Source organism: Cynocephalus volans, chromosome 1 (genome assembly GCF_027409185.1).
Source record: "Cynocephalus volans isolate mCynVol1 chromosome 1, mCynVol1.pri, whole genome shotgun sequence".
NCBI classification, from domain to species: domain Eukaryota; kingdom Metazoa; phylum Chordata; class Mammalia; order Dermoptera; family Cynocephalidae; genus Cynocephalus; species Cynocephalus volans.
In genome coordinates this window covers 263,264,780-263,278,313 of record NC_084460.1, presented here as the reverse complement: position 1 = coordinate 263,278,313, position 13,534 = coordinate 263,264,780, and the positions used below count along the sequence as shown (strand labels likewise).

General features: G+C 40.5%; 1 protein-coding gene across 1 annotated transcript; it reads right to left on the bottom strand.

Annotated features, from left to right (window-relative positions):
• Positions 1 to 4,070: 4,070 nt before the first annotated feature.
• On the bottom strand, positions 4,071 to 6,860 carry MARS2 (methionyl-tRNA synthetase 2, mitochondrial). The gene has a single exon (XM_063109488.1). It carries the CDS (start codon positions 6,833 to 6,835, stop codon positions 5,054 to 5,056), a length of 1,782 nt encoding a protein of 593 aa, XP_062965558.1. The 5' UTR covers positions 6,836 to 6,860; the 3' UTR covers positions 4,071 to 5,053.
• Between the last annotated feature and the right edge of the window lie 6,674 nt (positions 6,861 to 13,534).

The window sequence follows — 13,534 nt, the reverse complement described above, 5'->3', positions numbered from 1 at the left end:
TCCTCTCAATTCCCTTTCCTCATCATGAAAATATAAGTAGAAATTGACTAATATCATACAGTCCTAAACAGGGTATTTAAATATGATCAATTATTCCGTGTTAGATGTTCCCTTAATTCAGAAGATCTACTCTGTACACAGAATAGACTATCTAAAAACTAGCCAATTTCACTGCTAAATTGGTTAGTCCCTTCCCCTCTGCTCAAAGTAGTTATTGGTGATATAGAAAGGTAGTTTAGTCTGGGCTTCTCCTATCCTCTAGCTCCAGAAAGAATAAGACACTCTACTTGAAAGGTTAAAATCCCCACTATTTAACCTTAATTAACTTGGTTGATACTGTGCTAGGCTTTCCAGTAATATTAACCTCCAAATTTGGAGTGCTCCTCTTGATGAGAGTTAACCAATCCTATCCAAAGTTCCTTTAAGAGGAGGAGGCAGAGTCAGTTGCGTTGTGCTAAAATAACATATTTCATACTGTCTTAGTTTTGCCAGGGACTCTAAGGTTTTCCTCTAAAGACTTTATTCTAGAACCTGTGCTCTTGGTTACCCTAACCTGTGCCCCAGGCGCACTAGCTCCCCTTCAGCTCTTTGAACTAGTAAACCTTTGCTGCAAAAATAGACACATGGCTGTCAATATGTCCACACCCTTTTAGGTCCACTGATATTCACTGTCTGGCAAAAGACAAGACAAGGACCCACCAACTTTACAGCACCTCAGACCTCACCGATAAGAAGAGTTGTTCTATATCTATCTGGTAGAACCATGCATAGTGGGAATTGCCTCCAAGAAGCAATTACAGGTTGTCATACAGTAGCTTTATGGACCTATTCTTAGCAAGAGGCCTAGCCTCCCCCATAACACAAAGGTACACTACTGAAGATGAACACTGCCACTACGTACTTGTTAGAAGTGGGGCAGTCAGAGTTTCAGGAAACTATATCACAATGCCCAAGGAGAAACATGTTGAATGCTTGAAACTGTCTCACCTGCTACTATTTCATCATGATAAGTCAAACTCATTGGAGGCCCACAACCTGACCAACTACTGGCTTCATCTCAGTGTCGGAACTTACCAGATCTAAAGCACTATGTCCCAATCACAGGTGTACAACCCTGCAAAGAACATAAAAAGGTCTGTGCCCAGGGCCCATATTCTAACCTAGGCCTTTCTCCAGTACTTTGTCATCAACTTCATATTCAATTTATTAGGCTCTTTATAGGCCTTAAAGGGTCCACATGTCCTTAAGAAAAATAATGAGGTCTACTTCCAGAATAACTGTGAGGTTGCAGTGAAATCAGAGATTGTATGTTTCTTGCTCCTGCCTACAGCCACAGGTCTTCAGATTTCTGAGGTGCCTAATCTACGAGCTCACTTGTGGAAAAGCCTTCCAGTATACAATAGTGCCATTTAACATATGCATTGCCCACTACTTCTTACGTGACTTCATAGATATTAGGAGTTCACATCTTGTTACTACTCTCTAATGTGACATCCCATGAACGCTTAATCTAGGCAGTGCTCTAATCTCCTGCAACATGCCTCCAGGAATATACCAAAATGAATATTTAAGAGCCTCTAGGGTAGTACTTGCATCAAACTTCTTTTGGTCAAAGGATCCACAAGATGCCAGATAAGGTATTAATAGTTCTGGAGCAGGGGGATTCTTAGAGCTCTACAAATTTATCATCTTCTCCCAGAAGTGGTTAGAATACCCCCTCTTGGAAATACATGCCCTGCAGTTTTAAATTTCATCTGTCTGCCCCTTGCCATTCTTAAACTGCTGGATCAAATCAACCACATCAACTGAGTACCCAAAGGATATTTGCTTTACCTATTTTGCCCACTACAGAGAATCCAGCTGGTTCACCTTCCATATCACCAGAGGATGTATGGAAAAGCCTGGGAGCCCAGGCAGAGACCTGTTGCAGTGTGGAGCAGAAAATTGGGGTCAGAGCCCCCACAGAGAGCCCTCAGCAGGGAAATGTCTAGTAGAGCCAAGGCAGTGGGGCTGCCACCAGGACCCCAGATCTGTAAGGCCACTGGTAAATTACAACACCAGCCTGGAAAAGCTACAGGCACCAGCACTGCCCAGTGGGCCACACCTGGCAGAGCTGTGGGAGGGAGGCTGCCCAAGGCTGTGGAGGCCCAAATGCCCAATTGTGCCCGGGATGCAGGACTTGGAGTCAAAGAAGATTATTTTGGAGTTTTAAGACATAATGTCTGCCCTGCTGGATTTTGGACTTGTTTGGGGCCTATTTCTCCTTTCTTCTGGCCAATTCATCCCTTTTGGAATGGGAACAGGTACCCAATGTCTGTTCCACCATTGTATCTTGGCAGTAGGTAAATTTGTCTTTGATTTTTACAGGTTCACAGCTGAAAGGACTTTTGCTTCTGTCTCAGATGAGACTTTGGACTTTGAAGTTGGTGCTGGAACAAGCTAAGACTTTTGTGACTGTTGGGATGGAATAATTATATTTTGTATGTGAGCGGGACATGAGTTTTGGGGGGCCGGGGGCAGAATGATGGAGTTTGAATATGTTGTCCCCACCAAAACTTATATGGAAATCTGATTCCCAATGTGGCAGTGCTGGAAGCTGTTTGAGTCATGGGGGTGGATCCCTCATGAATGGATTAGTGCTCTCCGTAGGTAGGGGGAGTAATGAGTGAGTTTTATTAGTTCCCACAAGAGCTGGTTGTTTAAAAGACCCTGGCACCTCCTCTCTCTCTCGCTTCCTCTCGCCATGTGATCTGCTTGTACTTGCCAGCTGCCTGCCACTTTCTGCCATGAGTAGAAGCAGCCTGAGGCCCGCACCAGATGCAGCTGTCCCAGAATCATAAGCCAAATAAACCTCTGTTCTTTATAAATTACCCAGTCTCAGGTATTTCTGTTATAGCAACACAAAATGTACTAATATACCAGAGAAGTCAGATCCAACCTACCACACTCCTCCACTCAAAATGTCCTGTCTTCTGTAATTATGTCCTCTCCTGTGGTTTCCCTATTTTCTTGTGCCCTCCAGTACCACAAATATCCTGGTAGCTACTTAAGTGCCTGCACAAATGTCAGACTGCAAAAAAGAACTCCATTAACACCCTCCAACAAGCCTAGGTCCAGTATATTCACCAACATTAGGCCATAGGAAAGATCATTCAAGTAAAAGATACTGTGTCTTCGTCAACAGCAGGAACTGTAACACTGCCATCAGGGCAGTTCAGATGCAGAGGATTTCCAAATCTGTTTTCCTTCATCCATGTAAACACATGCCATCTTTCACCACTCTCTGCTCTATCCAGCCATAGAAGATACTACACTCCATCCTATACCCCAGTAGTCTGCCCTAATAATCCCAGCTGGTAACTAGAATATGTCATATGGAAAGCCCAGAATTATGAAGAATAAGGAGGGTCTGAAGGAACACTTGTGGAAATGGTCCTTCCACTTTAGAATGCCTTCAAGCATTCTTTTCCAAGCAGTGTTTCCAAGCAACTGTAAATCCCTCACCTCACTGATTAATAAGCAGAAACTGGAGCTGAATGGTAGCACCTACAATAAATCTGGAACTATCCACCACAACAGTTTACTCCATAGTTAGCCCTCTGCTTGCTACCATACTTAGAATGGATATTCCAAGGCAAGTTCTCATTTTTAATTTTGGCCTAGCTGTCCAATCACTTAGAGATATAACACTGGCTTACTATGTTGCAGTCACTGTATAAATGGATATCTTAACATCTTCTCTGTGATGTTCTCTTACGGAGCCTTGAAAGATCCCTAAATGCAGTTTGAGATTCCTGGAGCATTGATCATTTCCTCCCTTCACCATCACCTTCAACAAATGCAACAGAACAGATCTGAATAAGGTACTTAAACTTTTAAATTTTAATAACTTAAGTTAAAGAGCAAAAGAATCAGTAAAAACTACTTGAAAGTAAATGCATTAACATTTATAATAACTATTACATAATTTCTATATTGTATTATAGATCCTAATTGACCAAAAGAAATCATATGAGGTAAATTATGTATGTGAATAATAAAGACTATAAGAAATAGAAAATACTGCCCTCTTAAACTATTTACAGATTTCTAATCATACCTGTACCCTAATGTTATTAAAGTTTAAAACTTTCAACATACCAAATATCTCAAGAGAGCTTTATAATTTATCATATAAATAACTTGATACATTTACTTATTAGCTTACTAAACATTTAATAGAGTGTCACTTATCAGTAGTCTGGAAAAAACTGAGGATTCTGAGTTTTTTATTGCTTTCTGTTAAAAGAGCAGTGGTTGCAAACAGTCATTCCTTATTTTAAGAAAAGCAATAAAAATTGAAAGATTTGCAAAATTAGAAAGCAGAAAACTAATTTATTTTAAATATTCTGAAACTTCAATCTTAATTAAATGTGTGGGACTAGAGCCATCTACTGGTTAAAGTGTAATATTACAAAACACAACTGTTGAACTATTTTAACTAACAAAGTAGGGAGTCCTAGCTGTAGGAATTTAAAGAATGGGGATGAACATGGGCAAAAATTATCTGGTACAGGACACTGGTTTTTATAGCTTTAATAGAATATCTTTTTAACAGGAGACCCAACATGTATCACCAAATTGGGCTACCCTGTAAAAGCTGAGGTAGAGGACCTCTAACCCCAACTCTCAATAAAAGGAGTCACTGCACTAAGCCCAAGAAATATCCTGATGAAAAACAAGTCATGAGAGGTAGTTTGGACAAATAACACAACTGTGGTTTGGAAGGAGGCACAATGAAAAGGAACAGTATTATCAGCAACATTGTCTCTTACCAATCCTTCTCTTCGAGACATCTCAGACACACTGGTGAGTAAAAGACAGTGGTTAATGGGCACAGGTAAATGAAGAAGTGGGATGGGTAGGCACCTAAAAGGCTGCAAATCTCTTTTCACAGTGACAAAGATTGTTTGCTCATTTGGTGCAACACTTTAGAAAACCCTTGTACTCTTATAACTTTACTGAAAATGAAAAATAAAAATAACATAAAATAAAATAGCCAATAACTCAGTTTCTAGGTCCTATGGGCTTTTACCAGCCAAGCCCTGGACTGGTCCAGTCTTGGAAACAAAAGTCCAGTTTCAGGTCCCAGCCTCCTCCCTTCAAAAGGGCATGGACGTCCATAGAATCGAGGCAAGAAATAGAGCTGTCCAAGGCCCCTCTCTGTGGCAGAGACCCCCAGTCTGGAGAGCAGCTTGTCAGCTAGGCTTGGGGTGACAGGCTGGAGTAAAGTTCCAAAGACCCGCAAGCATTCCAAGGCCACATGAAGCACAGTACCCAGCCAGGGAGCATCCACTGGGCTCTCCCAGTTCAACTTCCACGGTGCATGCCTTTGGAGAAAACCGTTAGTTTGCCGGACACAGCTAGACACTGCCTCCAGAGCCTTATAGATCTGAAAGTTATCATAGTGGTCTGCTACCTGTGTGGGCAAAGTAGCCACAGCGCTCACCAGAGCATAGTCCTCTGTCTGAGCACGAATTGATGGCCCCATCAACCCTGGATCCCTGGGAAAGCAGGTGGTGCAGAAGACTGGGTATGTCCCAGAAGGATTTATTCTGTTGGCAGTGCATCGGTTCAAGAGACCTCCCAAGGCATCTGCCAGCTCGGAGTCCAGCAACCTAACCACCTTTTCATCGTAGTAGTCACAATCCCAGTTGGGGACGCCCTGACGAAGGAGAAAGTAACGGAAGCCATCCACAGTATAGCGGTCAAGGCAAGTCTTGGGATCCACCACGTTGCCCAAGCTCTTGGACATCTTTTGGCCACAGACCGTCCAATGGGAGTGGACATAGATGCGATGTGGCGGGCTCATGCCGGCCCCTAAGAGAAGGGCAGGCCAATAGATGGCATGGAACTTGAGAATGTCCTTACCTATGATATGAGAGGTGACCGGCCACCAAGATTCGAACTCAGCATTTGGGTAGCCAATTACAGTGAGGTAGTTGACCAAGGCATCTAGCCATACGTAGATGGTCTGTGAGTCGTCCCCAGGCACCGGGATTCCCCAGTGTAAGTGGCTACTCCTGCGAGACACGGATAGGTCGGGCAGCTCCTCCTCCAGCCACTGAAGAACTGCGTGATGAAATGGCTCAGGGGTGATTGCCTGTGGGTCGCCCCGCAGCCACCGCTGGAGCGGTTCCCGGAACTGGGAAAGCCTGAAAATGTAGTTTTCTTCCTTGGTCCAAGAGACTGGATGCCCGCTCTCCAGAGATACAGGACACAAATCCCCCGACGGGCCCAGCTGCTGGATGACCTTGGCCTCAGGCAGGAAGCACTCATCGGAAGCGCAATACCAACCTTCATAGAGTCCCTTGTAAAGCAGACCCCGGTCCTCCAGCACCCCCCAGAAGTGCTGTACAGCCACCCGGTGCCGAGCCTCCGTGGTGCGGATGAAGTCGGTGGAGGAGATGCCAGCCTCCCGGAAAAGCTGCTGGAACTGAGCAGAAACTCGGTCACACAGCTCGGTTGGGGCCACGCCCGCAGAGGCTGCTGCCTGCTGAATCTTCAGGCCGTGCTCGTCGGTCCCAGTGGAGAATCGCGTGGCGGCGGCGCTGGGAAGCCGGAGGCGACGGTAGCGGCACAGGGCGTCCGCCAGCAGCGCCGAGTACAGGTGCCCGATGTGCGGCGCCGCGTTCACGTAGAAAATGGGTGTGGTGAAGTAGGCTCGCGCTTCGCGAGCATCGTCGCGGGCACCGAGAGAGCTCGAACCGTAGTGGCGTGGGCCAGAGTCCTGCAGGAGAGAGACCCTACTAGCCCCACTGCGTCCTAGCAGCCGGAGGACAGAAATACGCAGCATGACGCCAGCCGGCCAAGTGGTAGAGGCGGCCTTCTGAAAGCACGTGTGAGGGGCGCATGCGCAGCCGGACGCGCCGCGACTTCCGGCAGGAAAGCCAATGAAATCCGGCCCCGAGCACCGGCCCTCTATCGCCCCGCCCACGCCTCCTCCCTGTCCCGGCTAAACGCCGAGAGGAGAGTGGGTCCCATGGACGGAAACTCGCCAGAGAGATGATAGGAGTAGCTTAGAAGAGCTGGGTTTAGGAAGGGTTATAGTAAGACACCTTTGTATAACATCGTGTATTTCCTGCTTTGGGTTGTAATTTTATATTTATGGATCTGTTTCTCTCTCTAGGCTGAGCTGCTGTGAGCCAGGATTTTATGTTCAGGCCTTTCTCAAAACCCCGTCAGTGGCTGGCACATTGCCAGACACAGAGTATGGCCTCTACATATACCCTAGTCAATGTCTGAGTGTTATCTAAATTTTACTAAGTGAATCTGGAGGGGGAGGAGAGAGGAAGAAAAAATAATTATCTAGAGCACCTGAGGAAAGGGTGAGAACTGAAAAAGTACAGGAAATCTTTTCTCTAAACACAATTTTTGTTGAATCAACAAAAGAGATAAATTTGTGATCTGCCAAATTCTTTCCAAAGAATATTGAGATCCAGGGAGGTGGAATGCATTATGTTGTCACTGTGTACATGAGGAAGAAGTAGTTTTCAAATTTATTTCTTAAAAGTAGTTAGTTTTCCTTTAAAATGGTCTGGAAGTTCTTCTAGACTGGTGTTTTTCAAGTTGTCTTTTAGTAACGGAACTCTAGCTTTTTTAAGGGGAGACCTCAGGAGCCCAGAAGTGGATTAATATTAATCCCTTGTTTATTACATATTCTCATCTTTAGTCTAGGACCGGCTTTTTCTTTTTTCATTTAGTTAAAATAGTATATACACTTAATAATAAAATGGAATGGAGCACCTGTGAACCCATAATCCAACTTAAGAACTAGAAGTGGTTCTCAAAGTCTGGTCCCCAGGATCAGTAGGAAAAAAAAAAAAAAAAAAAAAAAGTGTGGTCCCCAGAACAGCAGCACTAGCAGCACACAGTACTTTTTCAGAAATGCGAATTCTTAGGCCCCAGGCCTCACCTGCTGAATTAGAATCTCTGGGGGTGGGGCCTAACAATCTAGGCTTTAACCAGCTCTCCAAGTGATCCTGATGAACACTAGAGTTTGAGAACCACCGAACTAGAAGATCGCCAGTGATTTAGATCTGTGTACTTGTTTTCTTCTTGTCCTCCTGTTTTCCTCCCAAAAGTAATCATTGTCCTGAATTTTGTATTTGTGCATTTGTGTTATCACATAAAGAGTGTGTCTAAGTAACGTATTTAATTTTGCTTGTATTTAAACGTTCTAAAAAAGGATGTGATATTGCATGCAGTCATCTTCTACTTGCCTTTTTCGTTCAACATTTTGCATGTAACTGTAGTTCATTCATTTTGAGTGCTACATAATAACCTATGAATGAAGGCATATGGTAAATTGGATCTGATTTCTGTGATGATATGGAAGGTGAACCAATCATTCTCTATTGGAAGTACAAAAAGGTAAAGCCAATATCCTTTGGGTACTCAGTCGATATACTCTATTTGATCCAGCAGTTTAAGAAGGGCAACTGAAGGATAGGTAAAACTTAAAACTGAAGAGTATGTACAGTGTCTTTCAGAAGTGGGAGACAGAGTGAGGCTAAGCATCTGAGAAATTAGATTCTCCATCAATTCTTAACTGTTTTTTTTCCTTTTCCATAGAATCAGTGCTTCAGCATACAAGCAAGTCATTTTTTCTCCCATTTTAAAAAAGAAAATCTCATCCTCCACTACTGCTCCATTTATTTCCTTCCTTTTAGAGCTTATCTTCTTGAAAGAAATGGCTGTTGGAGAGATGAGTGCTAGGATCTTCTAGTTGGCCATCTTGCCAGTGTCACCCAGAATGGCTTTTGATACACACTTGAGTGACTGGGGTTTTTTGCACTGAGGAACAGTACTGCTGTTGACTTTCTTGTATATGTCTCCTGGTACCTATATGCTAAAGTTTCACTTGGGTATATATACCTGGGAGTAAAATTGCTGAATGAAAGAGGATGTGAATGTTCAATTTCATGAGATAATGCCAAGGTGTTTTCCAGCATGGTTAAATAAATTTATACTCCCATCATTAACATACCATTGAACAGGTCTCTCTAATACTATCAAGTATTTGTCCTCAAGTGTTATCTTTCTAATGTTCATAACAGCACTATTCACAATAGCCGAAAGGTGGAAACAACCCAAACATCCATCATCTGATGAATGGATAAACAAATGTGGTATATCCATACAGTGGAATTTCATTCAGTGATAAAAAGGAATGAGGTACTGATATGTGCTACCACAGGAATGAACCTTTAAAACATTATACTAAGTGAAATAAGCCAGACAAAAAAGGCTACATACTATATGTTTCCATGATATCATATACTCAGAATGGTCAAATGTGCAGAGACAGAAAGCATATAGATGGTTGCCAGGAGCTGGAGGAAAGTTGTAATGAAGAGTGAATTATTAATGGGTATGAGATTTCCTCTTGGGTTAATGAAAAAGTTCTGGAGTTAGATAGTGGTGATCATTCTACAGCATTGTGAGCATACTTAATGCCAGTGAATCGTACACTTTAAAATGCCTAAAATGGTAAATTTTATATTATGTATATTTTATCATAATGTTTTCAAATTTTATCTCACTGTGGTCTCACTTTGCATTTCTCCAAATAGGAGTGAAGTTGAGCATCTCTTCATATGTTTATGAACCATATATTTTTTTTGCCTGTGACATGCATATTTATAATTTGTCTATTTTTTTATTGGTTTGTCTTTTTTTGGCAGAAATTCTTTATATGTTCTTGGTACTCTTCCTTTATTGGTTGATATTTTGCAAATATCATCTACCAGTTTGTATCTTGTCTTTTCACATTAAAGAATCTTAATGAATAGAAGTTCTTAATTTTAATATAGTAGAATTTATTAAAATTTACTGTAAGAATATCATTTTGTGCTTTAAAAAATACTCATACTCTGAAGTCAGAATAAATATCCATATTTTCATATAAAAGTATAAGATATTTGCTTTTGATGTTTAAGTTGATATAGAATTGGAAATTTTTGTATGATATGAGGTAGGGATGCAATTTTTTTCCCATGTGGATAACCAATTGTCCCAGTTCCATTTCTCCATTGATCTGCCATGCTACCTTCATTATTTACTAAATTTCCATATACCAGGTCTGTTTCTAGGCTCTCTATCCTGTTGTATTGGTTAACTATCCCTTCCTAAAAACACTGTTTTAATTATTGCAGCTTTATACTAAATCTTAACATATAAAGAACTAATCTCTCCTCCCTATTCTTGTTCAGAAGAATCTTTGCCATTCTTGGCCCTTTTATCTTCCACATAAATATTAAAATTAACCTGACAGGTTCCATCCAAAAGAATTGTTGGGATATATGTCACCATTGCATTAAATCTATAGTTCAATGGCAGGTGTCAAGGGCTGGGGGAGATTGACATTTATAATATTTTTTTAAATATATTGATTTTTTTAATTTTACTTTATCAATATGTAGTTGATTTTCATGTCTTTTACCAATTCCTCTTTTCCCCCTCCCTCTTTCCCCTCCCCCCATCAATATCATATCTGTTCACTTATCCTAACAAGTTCAAGGAATTGTGATTGCTGTGTCTTCTTTCCACCCCCATTTATTAGTTTGTATATTTATTTATTTATTTATTTATTCATTTATAACTCCCACAAATATGTGGTAATATGTGGTATTTTTCTTTCTGTGCCTGATTTATTTCGCTTAATATAATTTTCTCCTAGTCTCCGTCCATGTTGCTGCTAATGGTAGTATTTCTTTTTTTTTTTTTTAATAGCAGAGTAGTATTCCGTTGTTTAGATATACCACAGTTTCCTTATCCACTCATCTGATGATGGACATTTGGGCTGGTTTCAACTCTTGGCTATTGTAAATATCACTGCAATAAACATGGGAGTACAGATATCCCTATGACATGCTGATTTCCATTCCTCTGGGTATGTACCCAGCAGTGGAATAGCTGGGTCATATGGTAGATCTCTCTGTAATTGTTTGAGGAACCTCCATAACGTTATCCCTAAAGGCTGCACCATTTTGCAGTCCCACCAGCAGTGAAGGAGAGTTCCTTTTTCTCCACGACCTCACCAGCATTTATCATTCTCAGTCTTTTGGATATTAGCCATCCTAACTTGAGTGAGATGTTATCTCAAAGTGGTTTTGATCTGCATTTCCCAAATGCTGGGTGATGTTGAGTATTTTTTCATGTGTCTGTTGGCCATTCATATATCTTCCTTTGAGAAATGCATATTCAGCTCCTGTGCCCATTTTTTAATTGGGTTACTTGTTTTTTTTCTGTTAAGTTGTTTGAGATCCTTGTGTATTCTGGATATTAATCCTTTGTCAGATGTATATTTTGCAAATATTTTCTCCCACTCTGTTGGTCATCTTTTCACTCTGTTAATTGCTTATTTTGCTGTGCAGAATCTTTTTAGTTTCATATACTCCTATTTGTTAATTTTTCCTTTTGTGACCTGTGCTTTGGTGGTTGTATTCATGAAGTCTGTACCCAACCCTATTTCGTGGAGTGTTTCCCCTGTGTTTTCTTTAAGGAGTTTTATTGTTTCAAAATATATATTTAATTCCTTAATCCATTTTGAGTTGATTTTGGTATATGGTGAGAGATACAGCTTTAGTTTCATTCTCCTACATATGAATATCCAGTTTTCCCAGCACCATTGGCTGAAGAGGCAGTCTGTTTCCCAGTGTGTAGACTTGGTGCTTTTATTGAAGATCAGATGACTGTAGGTGTATTGGGTTGATTTCTGGATTCACTGTTTTGTTCCATTGGTCTGTGTGTCTATTTTTATGTCACTACCATGCTGTTTTGGTTACTATAGCTTTGTACTATAGTTTAAAGTCAGGTAGTGTTATGCCTCCAGCTTTATTTTTTTTGCTCAGGATTGCTTTGGCTATTTGTGGTCTTTTGTTATTCCATATGAATGTTAGGATTGTTTTTTCCATTTCTGAGAAAAATGTCATTGGAATTTTGATGGAGATTGCATTGAATCTGTGGATTGCTTTGGGTAGTATGGACATTTTTACAATGTTAATTCTTCCAATTAGGGAGCATGGGATATCTTTCCATCTTCTTGTGTCCTCTTTAATTTCTCTCAACAGTGGTTTGTAGTTCTCATCATAGAGATTTTTCACATCCTTGGTTAACTTTATTCCTAGGGATTTTATATTTTTGGTGACTATTGTAAATAGGCTGGCTTTCTTGATTTCTTTTTCTGCTACTTCATTGTTGGAGTATAGAAATGCTGCTGATTTTTGTGTGTTGATTTTGTATCCTGAAACTTTGCTAAAATTATTTATCAACCCTAAGAGCTTTTTGTAGAGTCTTTAGGCTGTTCTATATATAGAATCATATCATCTGCAAACAGGGACAGTTTGGACTTCATCTTTTCCAGTGGGGAGGCCCTTTATCTCCTTCTCTTCCCTGATTGCTCTGGCTCGTACTTCCAATACTATGTTGAATACGAGTGGCAAGAGTGGGCATCCTTGTCTTGTTCTGTTCTTAAGGGAAAATATTATCCCCATTCAAGATAATATTGGCAGTGGGTTTGTCATATATGGCTTTAATTGTGTTGAGGTACTTTCCTTCTAAACCAAATTTATAGAGTCTTTATCATGAATGAATGTTGAATTTTGTCAAATGCTTTTTCAGCATGCATAGAGATGATCATATGGTTTTTGTGTTTGATTTTATTGATGTGGCATATCACATTTATTGGTTTGCATATGTTGAACTAACCTTGCATCCCTGAGATGAATCCCACTTGATCATGGTGTATAATTTTATGTATGTATTACTGTATTCTATTAGCTAGTATTTTATGGAGGATTTTTGCCTCTATATTCATCAAAGATATTGGCCTGTATTTTTCATTTTTTCTTGTTTCTTTGTCTCATTTTGGTATCAGGGTGATGTTTGCCTCATAGAATGAGTTTGGGAGAATGGCCTCTGTTTCAATTTTGGGGAATAGTTTGTAGAGAATTGGTATTGAGTCTTCTTTGAAAGTTTGGTTGAATCCTGCAGTAAAGCCATCAGTCCTGGGCTTTTCTTTGTTGGGAGACTGCTGATTACAGCTTCATTCTCTTTGATTGTTATTGGTCTGTTCAGATTTTCGTTGTCTTCTTGGCTCAGTCTTGGTAGTTTGTGTGTATCCAGAAATTTATCCATTTTCTCCAGATTTTCAAATCTGTTGGCATATAGTTGTTTATAGTAGTATCTAATGATTATTGGTATTTCTGAGGTATCAGTTGTAATATCACCTTTTTCATTTCCAATTTTTGTTATTTGTGTCTTCTCTCTTTTATTTAGCCTTGCTAATGGTTTGTCAATTGTATTTATCTTTTCAAAAAACATTGATTGGTCCATTGATCTTTTGTATCATTTTGGGGGTGCTCTGATCTTAATTATTTCTTTCTGTCTACTAACTTTAGGTTTGGATTGTTCTTGTTTTTCTAGTTCTCTAAGTTGAAGTATTAGGTTGTTTACTTGCAATCTTTCCATTTTTCTGAAGTAAGCATTTAAT